The 21,990-nt window shown below is 41.9% G+C and overlaps 1 protein-coding gene and 2 non-coding genes across 3 annotated transcripts; all 3 read left to right on the top strand.

The window, feature by feature from the left end:
* The first annotated feature begins 3,974 nt into the window (after window positions 1–3,974).
* LOC131140140 (thrombospondin-type laminin G domain and EAR repeat-containing protein-like) lies at window positions 3,975–21,505 on the top strand. The gene is made up of 13 exons (XM_058090293.1): window positions 3,975–4,059; window positions 5,462–5,670; window positions 7,217–7,533; window positions 9,705–9,798; window positions 9,902–10,061; window positions 10,135–10,266; window positions 10,335–10,405; window positions 10,492–10,656; window positions 11,532–11,736; window positions 11,814–12,046; window positions 15,964–16,142; window positions 16,226–16,327; window positions 20,773–21,505. Exons 1-13 carry the CDS (start codon window positions 3,975–3,977, stop codon window positions 20,924–20,926), a joined length of 2,106 nt encoding a protein of 701 aa, XP_057946276.1. The 3' UTR covers window positions 20,927–21,505.
* Window positions 18,630–18,712, top strand: trnal-uaa (transfer RNA leucine (anticodon UAA)). The gene has a single exon. It is a non-coding gene; the product is annotated as a tRNA-Leu (tRNA).
* Window positions 21,228–21,310, top strand: trnal-uaa (transfer RNA leucine (anticodon UAA)). The gene has a single exon. It is a non-coding gene; the product is annotated as a tRNA-Leu (tRNA).
* Window positions 21,506–21,990: the final 485 nt, after the last annotated feature.

Raw genomic sequence — 21,990 nt, forward strand, 5'->3', positions numbered from 1 at the left:
AGGATATCCACATATGTTTTTTCTTTGACTGTACATTTAGACCAGTGGTGCATGACATGTATGAGGACTGTAAGACAGTGGTAAGATGTGCTATAGGTGTAACAGGAGAGTTCATTCGAGGTGGAGGTGGGACTGCATCAGGGATCAGCTCCGAGCCCCTTCTTGTTTGCTATGGTGATGGACAGACAGACCGATGAGGTTAGACAAGATTCTCCATGGACTATGATGTTTGCAGATGACATTGCGATTTGTAGTGAGAGTGGGGAACAGGTGGAGGAGATGCTAGAAGAGTGGAGGTTTGCCCTGGAAAGGAGAGGAATGAAGATTAGCTGCAGCAAGACGGAGTATATGTACGTACGTATGTGTGTCAATGAAGGGACCCAAGTGGAAGAGTGAGGTTACAGGGAGAAGAGATACAGAAGGTGGAGAATTTTAAGCACTTGGGGTCAACAGTTCAGAACAACAGAGATTGTGAAAAGGAGGTGAAGAAGCGTGTGCAGGCAGGATGGAACGGGTGGAGAAAAATGTCAGGCGTTATGTTTGATTGAAGTTTCAGATTGAGTTTCAGCTAAAATGAAAGGAAAGGTATACAAAACTGTGGTGAGACCAGCCATGTTGGTTGGTCTAGAGACAGTGCCACTGCGGAACAGACAGGAAGCAGAACTGGAGGTAGCAGAGATGAGGATGCTGAGGTTCTCATTGGGAGTGACCAGGATGGATAGGATCAGGAAGGAGTACATCAGAGGGACATTACATGTTAGAGGCCTTGGAGATAAAGTCCTTTAGGCCAGACTGAGATGGTTGGGACATGTCCAGAGGAGAGATAGTGAATATATTGGTAGAAGGATGCTGCCAGGTAGGAGGCGTAGTGGAAGACCAAAGAGGAGGTTTATGGATGTAGTGAAGGAGGACATGAGGGTAGTTAGTGTGAGACAGAGAGACAGATGTAGAAGACAGGGTGATGGAGGAGATTGATTTGCTGTGGCGATCCCTGAATGCAAAAGTCGAAAGAGAAAGAAGAATACATATCGAGCGTTGTTGTGATGTTCCGGGTGTCCTCGAATGCACCAATGTTTGCCTCATTGGGAACTGCAGTCAAATTTAGCTTTCCCTTACACCCAAAGAAACACTTCCTGGGAGACATTGCTAACACCGTAAAAAAAAGAAACACAGCTTGGGGGAGGGCAGCGAGCTATCAGGCCTACAATGCATGCCCATATAAGGAAGCCTCGCACTCTGTGAGGTCACAGAGCGGCAGTATTAGGAAAAAAAACTCTCAGAAACCGAGCATTCAGAGTGTTGGAAATGCACTTTTTCCTCACCTTAACAAGGCCAAAAGAGCCACTTTAATAAATTTAAGTTAAGCCAATTTGGTAATGGTAATGGTTTTATTTCATTAGAACATGCATCAGATTACAATTGAGTGCATCCCATAATCAGTTCACAGTTCCACATGTCCAAAAGGAGTAGGAAGAAGCAAAGCTTATTAAATCCTACCCCTCCATCTGGTACTTTTACAATCAGTAATTGTTACATTTGTTCACGTCCTGTTTTCCATAATACAGTTTAAGTTTTTTTTTTTTTTTTTTTTAATAATGCACCCCGTACCGAAGTACTCGGTGATATGAGCATCCAATGCCATAATGGGTACCATAGTGCGTGTCAATATAGTGATATATATAGCACATCATGACTGGTTCAAGACTCTTCATCCTTGTATTTAGCAAACATCAACTGCTTGTATTGTTTCTTGAATTGGCTCATCGTTGTGCATTGTTTGAGGTCCTTACTCAATCCATTCCATAGTTTGATTCCACATACTGAAATGTTATGGCAAATGCCATAATTTTATTTCCCCTTTTTGCGTGTTCTTTACTCTCCTGTTATGAGAAGGAAAAAAGACTCACAAACTGATATTGGATTTTCCAAATGTATAAAAATTCCATGAATTATTACATTCTTGTAATACATTCTGATCTATTCTTGGCGCAGGCGAAGCGCACCCTGCGTAGTGGTAAATTGGGTGACAGGCGCCTGGTGTACACATGTCACCAAAACCTCACAGGCAGGTTTTCCAGAGTGTCAGGTAGATTTCAGTGGACAGCAACCAGTTTATCATCACTGGCCACAACATTAGGTATGCCTGATCTATTTTAAAAATGGAAGAAATGAGCACTAATTTTGCTAGAGTAGTTAAAATATTAGTTATAATTTTCAGACATTCAAGTCCGAGCATTAGAGTCTCAAAAGTCTCAATGTTATGAGAAAAAAATATATTTTAGAAGCATACATTTGAAGGAAAAAAAAGATGTTTTGTGCAACTTTTGGCTAAAATTTTGGCTAATTTAGACTAAATAAGCAAAAAAAGGGACTGCACGGTCATAGAGGGGTTAGCGCGCAGGCCACACAGCTAGATGACCCGAGTTCGATTCCACCCTCGGCCATCGCTGTGTGGAGTTTGCATGTTCTCCCCGTGCATGCGTGGGTTTTCTCCGGGTACTCCGGTTTCCTCCCACATTCCAAAAACATGCTAGGTTAATTGGCCACTCCAAATTGTCCATAGGTATGAATGTGAGTGTGAATGGTTGTTTGTCTATATGTGCCCTGTGATTGGCTGGCCACCAGTCCAGGGTGTACCCTCGCCCAAAGACAGCTGGGATAGGCTCCAGCACCCCCGCGACCCTCGTGAGGATAAGCGGTAGAAAATGAATGAATGAATGAATGAATGAATGAGTTTGGAACCAAAACAAATCCAGTTTATCATCACTGGCCACAACATTAGGTATGCCTGATCTATTTTAAAAATGGAAGAAATGAGCACTAATTTTGCTAGAGTAGTTAAAATATTAGTTATAATTTTCAGACATTCAAGTCCGAGCATTACAGTCTCAAAAGTCTCAATGTTATGAGGGAAAAAAAATATATTTTAGAAGCATAAATTTGAAGGAAAAAAGGATGTTTTGTGCAACTTTTGGCTAAAATTTTGGCTAATTTAGACTAAATAAGCAAAAAAGGGACTGCACGAGTGGTTGTATGTGCCCTGTAATTGGCTGGCCACCAGTCCAGGGTGTACCCCGCCTCTCGCCCAAAGACAGCTGGGATAGGCTCCAGCACCCCCGCGACCCTCGTGAGGAAAAAGCGGTAGAAAATGAATGAATGAATGAATGAGTTTGGAACCAAAACAAATCCAGTTTATCATCACTGGCCACAACATTAGGTATGCCTGATCTATTTTAAAAATGGAAGAAATGAGCACTAATTTTGCATTCAACATTCAACATTCAAGTCCGAGCATTACAGTCTCAAAAGTCTCAATATTATGAGGGGAAAAAAAGATATTTTAGAAGCATTAGAAGCAAATTTGAAGGAAAAAAGGATGTTTGTCCATAGGTATGAATGTGAGTGTGAATGGTTGTTTGTCTATTAACATAACATGGCTCTGTTTATAAAATCAATGATATTATCAAAGTAACTCTTTGCATTTTTTGAAATTCTCTGTGAAATATGTGTAGAATTGTTTTGGTGCAGCTGTTTCCAATATTTGGTCCCCTTACGACGCAAAAGGTTGAAAGAGTTGATCTGCTTTAAATGGTGCTTGCACAGAGCTACTCTCTTGCCTGTTGCAGGTGTGTGTGTGTGTGTGTGTGTGTGTGTGTGTGTGTTGGAGGGGAGGTACAAGCCGGAGGATGAGTGACAGGCTCATTTGCATGGTGGGAGCCTTTAAAAAGAGCTCTGCAGGTGCACCACTCTCCTCACTCTCTAAGACATCGAGTATAGGCACACATCATCTGGAACATTCCGGGGTCGTTATTTCTCCCAGCAGGACTTTTTTTTCATTTTAAATATTTGGGAAATGATGTGAAGATGTTTTCTGTGATCTGTTTGCTGAGGAATTTCTCTCCAAGGGATCATCCCATATGGAAACACTTTGATATGGAGACTTTTGCAACGGGTGGCTACTGAACCTTGCGGTGATGTCATCGCTGGTATTCCTGCAGCTCCTTCTATTGAGCCTCAGGGTCACACACATGACCTCTGACCTGAGGGCGCACTGTCCAGGTACGCCCACCTTTTTTGTCATTTCGCTGCTCTACCAGCTACAACCATGTGATGCCCACTAATGATTATCCAGTGGCTCCCATTTTATGCTTCCATGTAAATTCAAGGAAGCCCCTCCAGCCAAAATTCCTCTGGATAGCGTACGCATCTGCTGGCGGAGCAACGCAAAGCATGATGACTTGCCAGTTTGGGATGCCAATTGTACCTTTGTGTTATTTTTAATCTAAAAAACAAGTACGGACATTGAATGAGGAGCAGGAAGTGTGTGTGATATTATGATATTATGTCCATTTTCTGCGTTAATTATGGTAATAATAAGCAACCTTCCTGCAGCCCCGCCGCCACCCAGGGCTATTCCTCACACACCAGGAATTCCTGCAAGCATGCTACAACATTATTTATAAGTTAATAGCAGGAGTTCCCACTCCAGGAGCTTTCATGCCCTGAAAGCAAAGGCAGCGCCCAGTGACACCCACTTTTATGATACAGAATTGTGTCTCTATAAAACCACCTTAATAGTCAGTATAGAAAGACATTTTTTACATGTACATGCAAAAAAAAACTTTTTATATCACCACATTGAAAGAGAGAATTTATTATGCTGACAACTTTTTTTCTTCTGTTTTATAACAAAAGCAAAAAAACATATGGACAAGTAATAAAGAAAAAATATATACTTGGGAAAATGAAACAAAAATGAAACAGAGTTGAATTAAAATAGAGAAAAACTGAAAATGTAATAATAAAATAAAATATAGTATATTAAAAATGAATATTTAATATTTGCATGTGGACAAGTGGTTAGCGCGCAGGCCTCACAGCTAGGAGACCCGAGTTCAATTATAACCATAATGAGGACAAGTGACATAAAAAATGAATAGATATTTTGTAAGATATTATTTATTAAGTTGGTGTATACACTAAATTCTATTGCAATAAAATATAGAAAATATCTAAATATGAAGACAATTATTTGTTAAAAAAATTATAACTATTCTATGATATATATATCATAACATACCGAGGTAAAAAAAATAATCCTACCTATAGTATTTTTAAAAATTATGTCCAAATATTATGATTTTTCAACATTAAATGAAAAAAAAATATACACATATATTGTATTTAATTTTCATATATTCCCAAATATTTAAATGCAAAAAAACATACAGTACTATTATACTAATACTACTACTTTGGTTTTACTGTATACATTTTACTAGTTGAGAACACATAATAAGCAAATAAGAGGAAAAAAATAATACATTTTAAAAAACTTGTTGTAAAATATAATAATTAATTTTCAAACACCCATAAAAACACGGAATAGTAGAACACAGAATGTTCTGTGGAGTCTTTTACTGCATCATCACCGCCCTCTTTACATGTCAAGGACCTCAAGATGCGGCTCCTCTGGACCTCCTGTCTCTTGTCCTTGGTAAGGACACCTCCAGACTGATGCCAGGGGTGCACGTGAGACCTTCGGGAGGGATGAAGGGTGTTCATTTTTCCAGGCCTCAGCCTTCCTCTCAGCTGCTGCTCAACTGCGAGCTTTTCCCCAAAGATTTCTCCATCGTGGTGACGCTCAAAGTCGCTCGCTTCGCACATGAGGTGAGCAACAGCAAACACTTGTTTAGTCCTTTTAAAGCGTCCACAGTGGAGTGAAAATGTATTTCGGATCACTAAACAAACACAACTGAGCACAAAATGACGTTTTTTTTTAAGAGAGGGAAAAAAGTCCAAATTTATATGTCCCGTGTGAAAAAGTGATTGCCCCCTAAAGCTAATAACTGGTTGGGTCACCCTTAGCAGCAACAACTGCAATCAAGCGTTTGTGGTAACTTGCAATGAGTCTCTTACAGCGCTGTGGAGGAATTTTGGCCCACTCATCTTTGCAGAATTGTTGTCATTCCGCCACATTGGAGGCTTTTCCAGCATGAAGCACCTTTTTAAGGTCATGCCACAGCATCTCAATAGGATTCAGGACTTTGACTAGGGCACTCCAAAGTCGACATTTGGTTTTTCTTCAGCCATTCAGAGGTGGACTTGCTGGTGTGTTTTGGATCATTGTACTGCTGCACAACCCAAGTTGCTTTCAGCTTGAGGTCACCAGTAGATGGCCGGACATTCTCCTTTAGGATTTTTGAGTAGAAGGCAGAATTCATGGTTGCATTTATCACAGCAAGCCAGACCACCAGACTACCACCACCATATTTTACTGTTGCTATGATGTTCTTTTTCTGAAATGCGGTGTTACTTTTACACCAGATGGGACACACACCTTGCACAAAGTTCAACTTTTGAGTATTTTGAGTATTTTCCCAAAGGTCTTTGGGATCATCAATATGTTTTTTGGCAAAATTTAGATGAGCATTAATGTTCTTTTTGTTCAGCAATGATGAACTCTGCCATGCAGGCCGTTTTTGCGCAGTGTCTTTCTTATGGTGGAGTCATGAACACTGACCTTAACTGAGGCAAGTGAGGCCTGCAGTTGTTTGGATGTTGTTGTGGGGTCTTTTGTGACCTCTTGGATGATTCGTCGCTGCGCTCTTGGGGTCATTTTGTTGGCCGGCCACTCCTGGGAGGGTTCAGCACTTTTCCATGTCCTGACGTTTCATCCAAATATTCATCAATCCATCCATTTTCTATCCGCGTATTCTGACGAGGGTCGCGGGCATGCTGGAGCCTATCCCAGCTGTCTCGCCCAGCTGGCGAGAGGCGGGGTACACCCTGAACTGGTCGCCAGCCAATCACAGGGCACATATAGACAAACAACCATTCACACTCACATTCATACCTATGGACAATTTGGAGTGGCCATTTTTCAAGTTTTTTTTTTAACTTTTTGCTGTTTTTTTGTATTCCAGAGTTCAAAGTTAAAATTGCTGTTGGCGTGCCTCACATCTTACATGAAAAAAACAAAAACCTGCGTCCAAGCAAATATCATATAATTGACATATGTACTTTTTCTTTGGCTTTTTGCAACCTTTTACCTCTTTATGTATTCTGAAAGTAGACTATATATTGTTTCAACTACTGTGTGTGCCTGCAGTTGGGACGTCATGTTGTGTTATAGTGTTATGCCTTCATCTTCTTCTATTTTTATAATGATAAGAATGTTAAAATGGATGTTTTTTTCTCCCCATTCACCTTACAGAAAAGCGAGTACATCTTTTCCTTGATGGAGCCAAAAAGGGCAGAGCGAGGATCCGGAGGGGATGAAAGCAAAAAGGAAAGCTTTTTGCATAAGAATACAGAGATGGACGTCCCAAGAGCGGAACATCGGCGTCTCATCCTGGGACTGAGGATCTCGCGGAGCCGACTTCACCTGCTTTATAAAGGTCAACGAGGGATCATAGAGCAGTCTCTGTTCCGGGCAACCCGCTTAACTGACAACCGGTGGCACACCCTGGTTGTGTCCATTGTCGGTGGACGTGTCAGGCTCACGGTGGACTGCAGCTCTCCGCAGGAAATGTAAGCTTTTTTGCTTCCAACATCTTGTTTTGTCTCCATTAATGCAGACCCCCTCTGGGGGTGCTACATCACTCAGCACAATACATCAGCCCGGCTTCAAATATGCTTGCACCCTGCAGCCATTTCATCACAGTGGCCTGACATTATTTGATAGATGGCTCAAAGTGGAAACTCCCTCTGGCTTGTGCTTGGGTGCTCAAACGCCCCTAAATCTTGGACCCATTAAAATACCACTGGATATAGCAATAATAATTATTCATTGTTGTTGTTTTAGTTTATTTTCTAACCCATTGTTTAAAAACTTTTCTTATGTCTTAACCGGGGCTGCACGGCAACTGAGTGGTGAGCACACTGGCCTCACAGCTAGGAGACCCGAGTTGAATTCCACCCTCCGCCACCCCTGTGTGGAGTTTGCATATTCATGTGCTGGAGCCTATCTCAACTGTCTTCGGGCGAGAGGCGGGGTACGCCCTCGCCAGCCAATCACAGGGCACATATAGACAAACAACCATTCACACTCACATTCATACCTATGGACAATTTGGAGTGGCCAATTAACCTAGCATGTTTTTGGAATGTGGGAGGAAACCGGAGTACCCGGAGAAAACCCACGCATGCACGGGGAGAACATGCAAACTCCACACAGAGATGGCCGAGGGTGGAATTGGAACCCTCGTCTCCTAGCTGTGAGGTCTGCGCGCTAACCACTCTACCGCCGTGCCGCCCGTAAATGTTTCTTAGTCTTCATGAAATTACTACTCATTACATTCAAGGCACATTCAGACTGTTTGTCAGATCATGTGATGGGAGAACAATGTGTGATAGGACAAACAAGTACTACTAGTTAGGTAATAGTCCTAACCACAAGATAAGAGGTGAGGCGAGCTTGGATTTAATTACTTTCTAGGTTTTAGGAGGTGCTGGCTGAGATAATATCAGAAAATAATTTTATTTTTATGTTTTAAGTGATGGTCAATTTGAAATGTACAAGTTTCTTTGTAGTACAAAACATAATTCGAGTGTTTTCACTCATCTTTTTGTCTCTCCTGCACGGTTATACTTTTTTCCTACAGCATTTCTTACTGAATCATTTGCAAATACTCGGCAAATTAGTAATCAATGGCAGCCGATAACTATTTTTCTTGTTGTCAACAGTGACAGTATGTACAGTCTCCTGTTATCGGGCTAGTTTGAATCAATTAGGAGTGCTAATTTTATGACACGAATCGGTTGTTTGTTGTTTTGCTCTCAAAAATTGGGTTGCTAGTTTTTTAGCCGCTAGCTAGCCTACATTACTCTTTCCGGCAACCTTTGAGGTTTAAATCAGTGGTTGGATAGTGACTAACAATATTAATTGTTTATTTATTGTATCAGTAAGACTCGCTAGCTAGCCTACATTACTATTTCCGGCAACCTTTGAGGTTTAAATCAGTGGTTGGATAGTGACTAACAATATTTATTGTTTACTTATTGTATCAGTAAGACTCGCTAGTTAGCCTACATTACTATTTCCGGCAACCTTTGAGGTTTAAATCAGTGGTTGGATAGTGACTAACAATATTTATTGTTTATTTATTGTATCAGTAATACTCGCTAGCTAGCCTACATTGCTATTTCCGGCAACCTTTGAGGTTTAAATCAGTGGTTGGATAGTGACGAACAATATTTATTGTTTACGTATTTATTGTATCAGTAATACTCGCTAGTTAGCCTACATTACTATTTCCGGCAACCTTTGAGGTTTAAATCAGTGGTTGGATAGTGACTAACAATATTAATTGTTTATTTATTGTATCAGTAAGACTCGCTAGCTAGCCTACATTACTATTTCCGGCAACCTTTGGGGTTTAAATCAGTGGTTGGATAGTGACTAACAATATTTATTGTTTACTTATTGTATCAGTAATACTCGCTAGCTAGCCTACATTACTATTTCCGGCAACCTTTGAGGTTTAAATCAGTGGTTGGATAGTGACTAACAATATCTATTGTTTATTTATTGTATCAGTAATACTCAAATGAGTATCTAACTGATGTTTGGAGAGGTGAAACGGGCTAATGTAGCAAATTCCGCCATTCATGTGTACTTTCGGACTCATTTGACTCTCATCCTAGTTTTTCCCTTGACTTTTACGATAACTCTTAAAGAAAATGTTGTATTTCCTGGCAAGCACCCTTCCCTCCAGGCCCTTCCCCCCAGACCTCCACTTCCACGGATCCAGATTCTACATTGGCAGCCGAGGCAGATGGAAAGGCTTGTTTTCAGTAAGTCTTAATGCTTCCTTTTTGTGCTTACACACATTTCCACTGAATCGGTACAATTCAATTCAGTTCAGCTTGCAAAAGAACGACTTTGCCATTTGTACAGGGTCTGTTGCGACAGTTGGTTTTGGTTCCCGGGTTGGATGCCACTCAACGGATATGCCCATCTTCCCATCCTCAACTAGCATCTCTGTCGGTGCCGGGGCTTCTGCTGTCAGATGAACCCGCCGCTCGGATGGAAACCGATGCTCACCTTATTCCAGATGGTACAGTCCATGCGTCATTTATTCTATGATGCTTATGCACGTGGGTGTCTCTTAAATATCTGTGAACCCCAAGAAACCGAGGCGAGGGTGTATGTGGGCTTACAGAGTCCATGCTCTGAGCTGCTTCAAGGCCAAATGTGGTTCAGTCCGCTCAGGAAAGGTCTCTACCTTTGTGATGGTACCACCTGGACCACCGTGCTTGAGGGTGAGATCAATCATCCTACTGAGAATCTCTCAGTTGAACTTACCATTAAACGCCTCCCATTTACTCAGCTCCTAAACGACTGGACTATGTTGTTGAACACCAGGTTCTCACCACCAGCTCAGAGACACATGACATAGAGGTAAACCCCTTTTTAGTCCAACATATTAGTAGCTCTAGGCAACAGTAAGTGTCTTGCAACATTGAAATGCATTTTTCACCACTCAGGTGTTCCAGGTACCAGGTGTTGGTCTGATGGCCGCTATGGCTCACCGCTCCACAGCCTCTGGCTCCGCCGTGTACCAGTGGACGCAACACAAAGGTTTCCAGTTGTACCAGAATATCAGCACCCATGGAGCTTTGGCATGGAGACATTTCAACATGGGCAAGAAGGTACAGGGGTCAATAGCGGGACCAAAACTCTTCAACTTGTATATCAAGTCTTGATCAAGGCTTGATCAAAATAGATTATCCTTGAACCTAAGTAAAACTAAAATAATGCTATAGAATTGCAATGTGAGTGCGGTACAGTTAAATAAGTACCTCCAAATCCGAGGCCATGGTTCTCAGTCAGAAAAGGGTGGATTGGGAGCGAGTTCTTACCCCAGGTGGAGGTGTTCAAGTATCTTGGGTTGTTGTTAATGAGTGAGGGAAGGTTGGAGTGTGAGGAAGACAGGCGGATCGGCGCAGCGTCTGTAGTAGTGTGGTCTCGTAATGGACTGTCGTAGCGAAGAGAGGGCTGAGCTGGAAGGCAAAGCTCTCAATTTAAGGGTCGATCTTTCTTCTCACCCTCACCTATTATGGTCATGAGCTCTGAGTCATGATTGAAAAAATTAGATTGCAGATACAAGTGGCCATAAAGAGTTTCCTCCTTAGGGTGGCTGGACTCACCCGAGCTCAACCATCCAGGAGGGCCTCAGAGTAGAGCTGCTGTTCCTTTGAATCGAGAGGAGGGCATCTAGTCCGGATACCTCCTGGATGCTGATTGCACAGCTGGGAGCAGGCCCTGGGTATGTTGAGGGGGATTATGTCTCAGAGCTGACCTGGGAACACCTTGGTGTCCTTCTGGTGGAGCTAGTGGAGGTGGCTGGGGACCAGGAAGTCTGGGCTTCCCTGCTGGGACTGCCAAACCTGGATAAGAATATGGAATGGAATGGCCTTATGGCTCTACATGTCACTTTCCTGCTAGGTCCAGTGCCATTGTGCAAAATATCTACATAAATATTCTACAAAAGCAAGCTTTGTGAATACGTCTTATTCTGTTCTAGATCTTTCTGGTGGTGTCCAACTCCGGAGCAGGCAACGACATTAGCAGGGAATCAAACAGGCCGGACGTGTCTGTCATTTACAAGTGGAACAAAAGAAAAAAACTATTTGTGCAGTTCCAGACCCTGCAGACCCACTGCGCACGGGACTGGGAGGCCTTTAGAATCCATCGACAAACCTACCTTGCAGTGGCCAACCACAGAATCGGTACAACAAAAACAACACAAGTAGTCACCGAATGTGAGCATATACTCTACTGAGGTATATAACTATGTCTCTTGTAGGTGAAAAAAACCACACCATCGACAGCGTGGTGTACAAGTGGAACAGGCCGACTAAGTCCTTCCAAGTTCACCAGAAGCTGAAGACGTCAGGGGCCTACGACTGGGAGTTCTTCAAAGTTGGACCGTACCATTTTCTGGTGGTGGCAAACGCTTTCGATGGGGTAACCACATCGGTAGACTCTGTCATCTACGTTTGGGTCGATGGAAACTTCCAGGTGTTCCAGACCATTAAGGTACACAACATACGCTTAACATATACAATCGAACCTCATTTGTATCGGAATGTAGAATTGACGTCATATATTACATCAAAGTGATTCATGACAGCTCAGTTCAGCTGGTATCAAAGGACTGAATACGCGATCGTTTAGCTTTTTGGATTTATTGATTTTTTTTTTTTTTTTGCCAAAACCCACAGGGACCCACAGGGAATCTCTGAATGAAATGCCCCCAAAAGTCGTCAAATTTGGAGTTTAACTAGATTTTACAGGAAAAATATTCTATAGAAGTCAAATAAAAGTTGTGTTGACGGACATACACATAATAGATCAAGACATGTCTACAAAGGTGACCAAGAGTGAGTGATTTTACTTTAATTTTGTTGTATTATGTCCTTCTCTTTATAATTATATGACACCTAGGATTTTAAATTGGAATTGGAATGTAGAATTGACGTCATATATGACATCAAATTTGTGATTCATGACAGCTCAGTTCAGCTGGTATCAAAGGACTGAATACGCGATCGTTTAGCTTTTTCTTTGACTTTTGTTGATTTTTTTTTTTTTATGACACGTGATCCAAAGAGTCTGTTAAGAATATGCCTTGAAAGTTGGGCGTCAGCGTGCATCATGAGAGCTGACTTCAGTGAGTATCAAAGGATGGACCGCGACCGTTTAGCTTTTTCTTTGACTTTTTACAGATTTGTTTTTTACAGATCAGGAATCTGACAAACCGTAAGATTTAGAATCGCCGTCATTAATGACGCCACGTGCAATGTCAACGTGCCGCACGACACTTCAGTACAGGCGAGCATTAGAACATTAACTCTTCGATCATTTCTTTGCTTTTTGTTTGAGTTTGTTTTTGTTCTGGGAAAAAATATCAGGCAAAACTTTAGATTTAGATGCACAACACCCAATGAGATGGCAACTTTCAACCAATTATTATTTCATCAGTTCCTGATGAACGTGATGTGGGACTCAGTGAGTCGGGTTGGTGGACCTGTGGCATATGTGTGAGTTTCTTGGGTGGCCTCAATGACTGCTGAATCATACGTGGGCGTCACCACCTTATTGGATGTGATTGATCGCAGGTGTCAAAGTCAGGGATTGAGGGCCAAATGTGGGCTGCAAAATCATTTTATGTGAATAATGTGTATCAATAATGCCCTTCTCCAGTTTCCCACTAAATGTATTTGTCCTGCATTTTAACAGAGTAGTTGTACTGCTTGCATGCAGTTCTTTTATCTTCAATATGATCTGATTATGCAACAAGATGTTCCAATTTTTTGTTCAATGAAAACGAGTTTGTCACCCCTGCCTCAGGTGCTCATTGTGCTGAGGTCTCGCGTGACATGTTCCTTTTCTATGGTTATCATCACACTACTGGTACACTTCAGTGGCAGCTTTGCATGAGAAAAGCCATAAAAAGCCAAAGAAAAAGAACTTGCTGAGGTTGACAGTTGACCTCTACGTGACTGTAGAGGCGTGTTTTTCCAGAATCTCTTGTCAAGTCCTGCATTGTACGACTTCAGGAGCGCTTGATGAGATCATGCATGAGCTCCTTAACCCTCCATCTATTCTCCAGCCAGACTCTAATTTCCTCAGATGAGATTTATGTGATTGAAGCGTGAAAAAATGTCCCGTCATTGCAGTCACAAAACACACAAACACGGCGAGATGAAAAGTTAATGACAGAGAGCGAGGGAAAGGAACAGGCGTGTCCTCACTGCCAAAAATAGAGCGCTGACATGTGGCTGGTAGCGAGTGTTACATATTGGGCTGTAACCGCACTTGAGGTGAATGTGTGTTGACACATTGACGGTGCAATGAGGAGATGCTGATGATTTAGGGGAATTCCACAGCTGGATGTGAGGATCACCGCAAAAGCCCTCAGGCGGGTTCATTAATCACCTGAACTCACCCAAAACGCGTCAACACACTTGTGGCACTTATTTTACGTTCATGTCTGTTGTTGAAGCTGTTTGCTTTCTTATCTTTCTATTCAAGCGAATTAACACTTATGTCACTGATTGGATTTATTGATTTTTTTTTTTTGGCCAAAACCCACATGTACCCACAGGGAATCTCTGAATGAAATGCCCCCAAAAGTCGTCAAACTTGGGGTTTAACTAGATTTTACAGGAAAAATATGCTATAGAAGTCAAATATAAGTTGTGTTGACGGACATATAATAGATCAAGAAATGTCTACAAAGGTGACCAAGAGTGAGTGATTTTACTTTAATTTTGTTGTATTATGTCCTTCTCTTTATAATTATATGACACCTAGGATTTTAACACTTGTTAAAATCATACAGCAATGACGTTGGTGGACTTCCATTCATTCATTCATTTTCTACCACTTTTTCCTCACGAGGGTCACGGGGGTGCGGGGTACACCCTGGACTGGTGGCAAGCCAGCCAAGCACATATAGACAAACAACCATTCACACTCACATTCATACCTATGGACAATTTGGAGTGGCCAATTAACCTAGCATGTTTTTGGAATGTGGGAGGAAACCGGAGTACCCGGAGAAAACCCACGCATGCACAGGGAGAACATGCAAACTCCACACAGAGATGGCCGAGGGTGGAATTGAACCCTTGTCTCCTAGCTGTGACGTCTGCGCGCTAACCACTCGAACACAGTGCCGCCCTGGTGGACTTCCAATTTGTTCTAATTTCAAAATAAATTTCCCCATAGGAAATAATGTAAAGTGACTCTATTTGTTCTGTCGCCATAACATCTTCATTAACAGAAAATGTTTTAGTAACATTTTGACAGTCTTAACTGCCCTACCATAGTAAAAAGATGTTAACCACTGTACAGTAAAACCAATATGAAGGACATTTTCTGGTTAAAAAAAATAATATAAGATTGGACAAATTCAGGAACAAAAATACAAAGCTTTGTGTTATTATTGGTTGTGTGTGTCAATGTTTCATTCTCATTGTGCCTTTTACTCTATTTGTTTTCAAATGTTACTTTCTTTCTGCAGTGATGCAGTGACAAATGAGCCACGGGCTGCGGGTGGCTGATATAATAATCCTTTTTTTTTCTGGCAAAGTCCCAATGATGGACAAGTAGCTTGGGTTGGCGAACCCTACTTTAGATGCTCACTGAGCTGATGTCTCCCATGATGTTCTTCTGAAATCTCGCAGGATTTCTGAGTTGAACGCCAAATTCTATGACTTGTGTGACATTTCACTTTAGAGCATCAAAACTTTTTTTAGTGAGGATCGCTTCCATAAAAATTGTAGGGCTGTACAAAATGCCATTTTGATGCATATTGACCAATATAGGTCAATATATTATATGATGAGCAAAAGATCCACATTTCATAGGTGATAAGGCACATCGATGTAATATCTGATAGTATATCTCATTAATAATTAATTAATTTTATTTTGACGAAGGACTGTACGGCGGGTGAGTGGTTAGCACGCAGGCCTCACAGCTAGGAGAACAAAGTTCAATTCCACCCTCGGCCATCGCTGTGTGGAGTTTGCATGTGCGTGCATCGGTTTCCTCCGTGTACTCCGGTTTCCTCCCACATTCCAAAAACATGCTAGGTTAATTGGCCACTCCAAATTGTCCATAGGTATGAATGTGAGTGTGAATGGTTGTTTGTCTATATGTGCCCTGTGATTGGCTGGCCACCAGTCCAGGGTGTACTCAGATTCCAAAGGCCAAAAAAACCCAAAAATATCCCACCGGCTGCATTTTGGACACCCTTGGTTGTGGTATATTTTACAAGTACCGGTAATGGAAAACTTGTTTTAAAATGAAGGCTAATGGTTATCTTTCAAGTTGCCTCAAGATGATTCATACTCTTTTATGAACCGTGCCTATGCTTTTCTTTTCACTGAGCATAATTACATATTTGTTGATACATGCCTACAAGCGCTTTTCTTTTTCTTTAGACTTTTTGTGCCACCGACTGGGAAATGTTCCAGATTGGGAAAATAGTCTTCTTGGTGGTTGCCAATGGACACAGGCTCCATGGTAACGGGCCTAGCGAGTACGCCATCAACTCCACCGTCTACGAGCTGGATGTGAACGAGCGACTGTTTGTCCGTTTCCAGGATATTGTCACCTACAGGTACACATGCCTGCACAAACGCACGAATAATGTGTTCCAACGCATTTCTGTCGTCATCAAACATACCTTTGTCCCACTTCCAGCGCGGTGGATTGGGAGTTCTTCAGCCTCGGGGAGGAATACTTTCTAGTGGTTGCTAATTCCTTCAACGGAGAATCGTACTCTCTCAACAGCGTTCTCTACAGGTATGAATCCACGTACACACACACTGTTTTAATGTTGATTTATTGCCAGGGAGAACCATTAATACAGAACAGTGACATTTCCAACATGTTAGGGATTTCTCTGTCGCTTACGATTTATAAATGTCACTTACGCTAGTATCTCGCCATCCACTGTCTATGCCACTATGCCACAGGGTGGCGGGGTTATGCTGGCACCCACCTCAGCTGACTATGGGCGAGAGGCGGGGTACAGCCTGGGCTGGTCACCAGCCAATCGCAGGGCAGGCAAACAACCTTTCATAATTTTATTTGCCAACATGTATGTTTTTGGAATCTGGAAAGAAGTCGTAGTTCCCGGAGAAAACCCAAGTGCGCATGGGGAGAATCACCATACTAGACAGTGTTGACTATATTCTAGCCTTGATGCTGGAATTTAGACAGTTTAAAAATGCTTTTCTAAGCCCTACTGGGAAGACACTGTTTTGTGTGTCTATAGCTTTAATGCTAATGAGCTGTGTTTGTACAAGAGTGTGTATCTCCAAGATATCCAAGTTTTACACAGTAATCCCTTGTTTATTGCGATGAATTGGTTCCAGTCTCGACTGTGGTGTTATTATTATGATGGCAGTACACGAGACAGGATTGGAACCACACGTTAAAAGCTTTACACACACTATAAACCTTGCAATCCTACCTGCTTCCTTTTTTGTTGTTGTTTAACAGTTTAACAGGTTACTATCCAATCAGAGCTGTAGTAATTCTACATTTGATCAAAGTTACGGAAGATCAGCTCAAAACACAATTGCTGCAAATGGCCTCCATCGTAGAGTCTAATTCGGACCAACTGCCAGGTAAAGCACTCCATGCATCATGGGAACTGTAGTTCTTTTAGCATAAACATAAAGCTAATATGCTGCAATCTACATATTTTACATATGTTGTTTCACAACTACATAAATTATTAATAGCATCTACAAACAGTGTCATATTTATTAAAATTGTATAATTTTTTGTCTTTCTTTCAAATTGTGGAAAGAAGTTCAACAGTTAAAAGCATCATGCTTGGGCCATGCATGCAAAGTTACACTTTACAAGACAATGTTATGTATTGTGGCGTCCCGTGATCCTCATTCATTCATTTTCTACCGCTTTTCCTCACACGGGTCGCGGTGGGTGCTGGAGCCTATCCCAGCTGTCTTTGGGCGAGAGGTGGGGTACACCCTGGACTAGTCGCCAGCCAATCACAGGCATCCCGTGATCTGTGAGATAATTCATACCTGCCAAAATAGCATGTTGTTCAAGCGATCAAGTAAGGCGTTTGGATGTTTTACCTCCCTATTGACCAGTGTAGAATGCGTCTTCTTAATGCTTTCGTATTTCTATTTTTGTTCACCTCTAATTTACAAAAATAATTTAATAATAATAATAATAATAATTTAGGCAAAAACAAAATGTAAACAAAATATGCAGACTTTTTTAAAACTAATAGGCCGAAACAGCATTTGTTTGTTTCGTTCAGCTTTTTTCGCCACAGCGGATCATTTTGATCTGCATGATTTATGAATGAATAACTTCAAAGGCGAGTGTTTGAAGTCACCTTTTGAAGTAATTTACCCTCGAAGCTTACATCACCCATTTGGTATCAACTCATAGTGTGCCAAAAGTGAGTAAAACCAAGCCAAGTATCTACAGTGCATTGGAAAAGGGTAATCAAAAGATGGAAAACGCAAAGACAAAGGGGGTATACGGTACTTTGAAGTGGGCTTAGTTTAGCGAGGTGTGTTGAGTGTAAAGCCAGGCTTGCCTGTTCAATGAAAGTAGTTCTCTTTTAAAGCAGCCGTGGTAAGTTAGTCTAAACTTCTATCCAGGTTTTATCCAGACATTCATCTTAAAATCAGCTATGAAAGCGCTGCTGTTTGACTGTGTAAATCATTTAGTGATGGTGTCATCATTTTTTTAGAGGACGAAACAATAACTTGTACAGTACTACGATTGGAGTGAGTACTTTGATATCACACTGATTTGCTATAGCATTCCCTGATGAAATGCTAGATAAGATAAGATATAGGTATTTTCAGTTGAGAGAATTTCGAGATTTTAGTGTGAATTCTTGGATGAGACTCAGCACCTCCAAATCAGAGGTCATGGTTCTCATTTGGAAAAGGGTGGACTGATCCGTCCGGGTTGGAAATGGGGTCCTGCCGCAGTTGGAGGAGTGAATTTTTGCACATAATTAAATACCATTTGTTACTATATTACTGTTTGAAGATAAAGTATGGGTCGATACAGGGTCAGTAAAACACGTTTCCATTGTTTACCATGCACCAGGATGGCCGAGAGGTTAAGGCGTTGGACTTAAGATCCAATGGACAAAAGTCCTCGTGGGTTCGAACCCCACTCCTGGTACAGGATTCGTTATGTATGCTGTACGGCAATTTTACAGCTGAATAAGATAAAGGGTATTTTCAGTCGAGAGAAGGCACTACATTTGCTCACATTAGCAGGCGTATATGCCACAGCATTACTTACTTGAGCTATCAGCCAATGAGTCTTCTTATGTTACGATATTACAATATTTGCTGGATAAGCTCTCTGAACTCTCAACTGCAAGAAAACACTTCTTTATTCTAACAATAAGAAAAAGATTGTCACAATTACATAGAAAAATTTACCACAGAACATGTCAACAGTAAAACACACTGTATGTATGATAGACATGCCATCCGGTCCAAGTACAACCAGAGCAGGAGATTGGTTCGCATTGCCAGCAGTAACTCGAGCCTGTTTCCGGAGGAACGTTGGCCTCTGCCAAGGCTGTCCTTTGTCACAGATTCTGTTCACAATTTTCATGGACAGAATTTCTAGGCGCAGCCAAGGCATCAAGAGAGTCCAGTTCTGGGGCCTTAGGATCTCATGTCTACTATTTGTGGACAATGTGGTCCTGATGGCCTCCTCGGGCTGTTGACCTTCATCGTTTACTGGGACGGTTTGCATATTCGTGTGAAGCTTCTTGGATGAGACTCAGCACCTCCAAATCAGAGGCCATGGTTCTCATTTGGAAAAGGGTGGACTGATCCGTCCGGGTTGGAAATGGGGTCCTGCCACAGTTGGAGGAGTTCAAGTATCTTGGGGGGAGCAGGACATCGATTGGAGGATTGGGAGGGTAGCTGGACGCACCCTAAGAGATACGGTGAGGAGCTCAGTCCTCCTGGAGGAGCTCAGAGTAGAGCTGCTTCTCCTTCACATCGAGAGGAGCCAGTTGAGGTGGCTTATGTCTCCCGGACACCTCCCTGGTGAGGTGTTCTGGGCATGCCCAGCCGGGAAAGACCCCGTGGGATTATGTCTCGCAGCTGGGCTGGGAACGTCTTGGTGTCCTCCAGGTGGTGCTGGAGGAGGTGGCCAGGGACCGGGAAGTCTGGGCTTCCGTACTAAGATTTCTGCACCCGAGACCCAGACCCAGATAAGCGGAGGAGAATTGAATGGCATGATAGACATATTTGAAAGATGAGAAAAGACAGTTGTTGCTCCCAATTATATATATATTTTTAAATGGATAAGTGTTAATATGGAGTGTACAAACAAGTAGGCTATGGTATAATTATCAGTGTTAACTTTCGCATTTCACTCAGCATTATTCTGTCAGAGGTCCTTCCTTGCTCTATTGGCTTAGTTGCTTTTGGCAGTGATAATCTTTTTGAACTCCTCATAACACTCCATAATAATGACTTGTCCCTGCTGTGTAAAATACACCTGCTGGGATCGCTAATTTGACGCCCCGTTTTATGTGAATGTGCACTTAGCACAAAGCCAAGAACCTGACTTGACAAAATGAGTTCAAGTTTCCAGTAGAGTGACAAAGTCACCAGCTGGGGTGCTCTCGAGCTGCCGTTTGGTGCGTATGCGCAAATGACAGTCAGGACCCTTTCCCCAGCCCGATGGCGTAGGGAAATGACCCTCTTGTTCACCGGGGATGACTCCAACACAGAGGCACCAAGCTGGGGGGATATTAATAAGCCCACACCAGATTGCCGCCTCTCCCCTGCAGCAACTCCAGAGTAGAGCAAGGTCCAGCCCCTCTCGAGGAGTTTGGTTCCAGAACCCAATTTGTGGGTTGAGGTGACATTCCGACATTCCGACTAGATATAGTCGGAATGTCTCAACCTCTCGCACAAGTTCAGGCTCTTTCCCCACCAGAGAAGTGACATTCCATGTCCCAAGAACCAGGTCGCCCAGGCACCCGCCCTTGACCGCCACCCAACAAACCCCTACAAGGGGCCAAACAGTTGGTGTGAATGTTTATTTACACTGTGTTACTTTGTAAACAAACAGTTGGTGTGAATGTTTGTTTACAAAGTAACTATTGACCTGGCATGCCTATCACAGCATTTTCAACATATATATTTTTAAGTGGTCTTTGATATTATAGCAACACACCACTAATTAGTCTCTTGTGTCTTCATGTTAAGGTGGCAAGGTTACGAAGGCTTTGTCCCCATCCACTGGCTCCCAACCATCGGCTGCAGTGACTGGGAGTTCTTTACTGCCAACGGAGAGTCTTATCTGATCTACTCCAGCGCCAAAGTGCCTCTCTCCAAAGTGTTCAAACTGAAAATGTACTGAGCTCCGTACCATATTTAAGCATGTATATCCCTTTCCCTATCAAAAAGGCAGGGCGTGCAGCATCCATTTGTATGTATTCTCCACAAAGTGCACTGAAAAAAGTGTGGTGGTGGTCAGTAGCACAAAAAATGTAAGTTATTAAGATAACGATAAGCTACTCTGCCTAAAGCTTTGGATATCAGAGTGAGTGGTGTTTTGCACATAATTAAATACCATTTGCTGCCATATTACTGTTTGTTACTGTTTGAAGACAAAGTATGGGTCGATACAGGGTCAGTAAAACACACATTGTTTACCATCCACCAGGATGGCCGAGAGGTTAAGGCGTTGGACTTAAGATCCAATGGACAATAGTCCTCGTGGGTTCGAACCCCACTCCTGGTACAGGATCCATTATGTATGTTGTTCGGCAATGTTTCAGCTGAATCTGTTATTACTATACAAACTGCAATTTAATCACTAATTGTGTATGTCTGTATTTCAAAATAATGGAGTGAGTGATGATGGTGCTTAAAGAGAGGATAAAGCCGGAGAATAACTATTAAAATGACAACAATCAACAGTTTTTTGGTGCATAAATGTGAAAATGTCAAAAACAGATTAAATATTAACAATTGTTTATATTTTTGTTTAATTCATACACATGCACATATATATTCTATTATATTATATAAATATTATATAATTAATATTACACATATACAGTATGTATATATATACACACACACACACAAATACGAAGGTTTCCGGAGAGGAGCAAACATTTCAGCAGGATTGCATGAGTAGTGACATACGTGCCCTGCAGGATGATATGTACACATGTTTTTCATTCCTTTACATTTCATGCCTCTTGCAGATACCTAGTGAGCTATAAGCTTGGTATGCAATCCTGCACACACACATATAACCCTGAGGCCCAGGGTTGTCAATCTCAATCAAACACACACACATATACACGCACTCCAAACCGCACTGTGGTGATTTGTGGGAAATTGAGTATTTATTATTGCAATTGTCAAGCCGAATTTCAATTCATTTGCACTGAAAAATCAATAATATACATT

Source organism: Doryrhamphus excisus, chromosome 13 (assembly GCF_030265055.1).
Source record: "Doryrhamphus excisus isolate RoL2022-K1 chromosome 13, RoL_Dexc_1.0, whole genome shotgun sequence".
In the NCBI taxonomy this organism is placed as follows: Eukaryota; Metazoa; Chordata; class Actinopteri; order Syngnathiformes; family Syngnathidae; genus Doryrhamphus; species Doryrhamphus excisus.

Coding starts and splice junctions, on each gene's coding strand:
- LOC131140140 (XM_058090293.1), top strand. CDS start 3,975: ATGTCATCGCTGGTATTCCTGCAGCTCCTTCTATTGAGCCTCAGGGTC. Junction 7,534..9,704: donor TGCAGCTCTCCGCAGGAAAT/GTAAGCTTTTTT, acceptor TTTCCTGGCAAG/CACCCTTCCCTCCAGGCCCT. Junction 16,143..16,225: donor CAGGATATTGTCACCTACAG/GTACACATGCCT, acceptor TCCCACTTCCAG/CGCGGTGGATTGGGAGTTCT.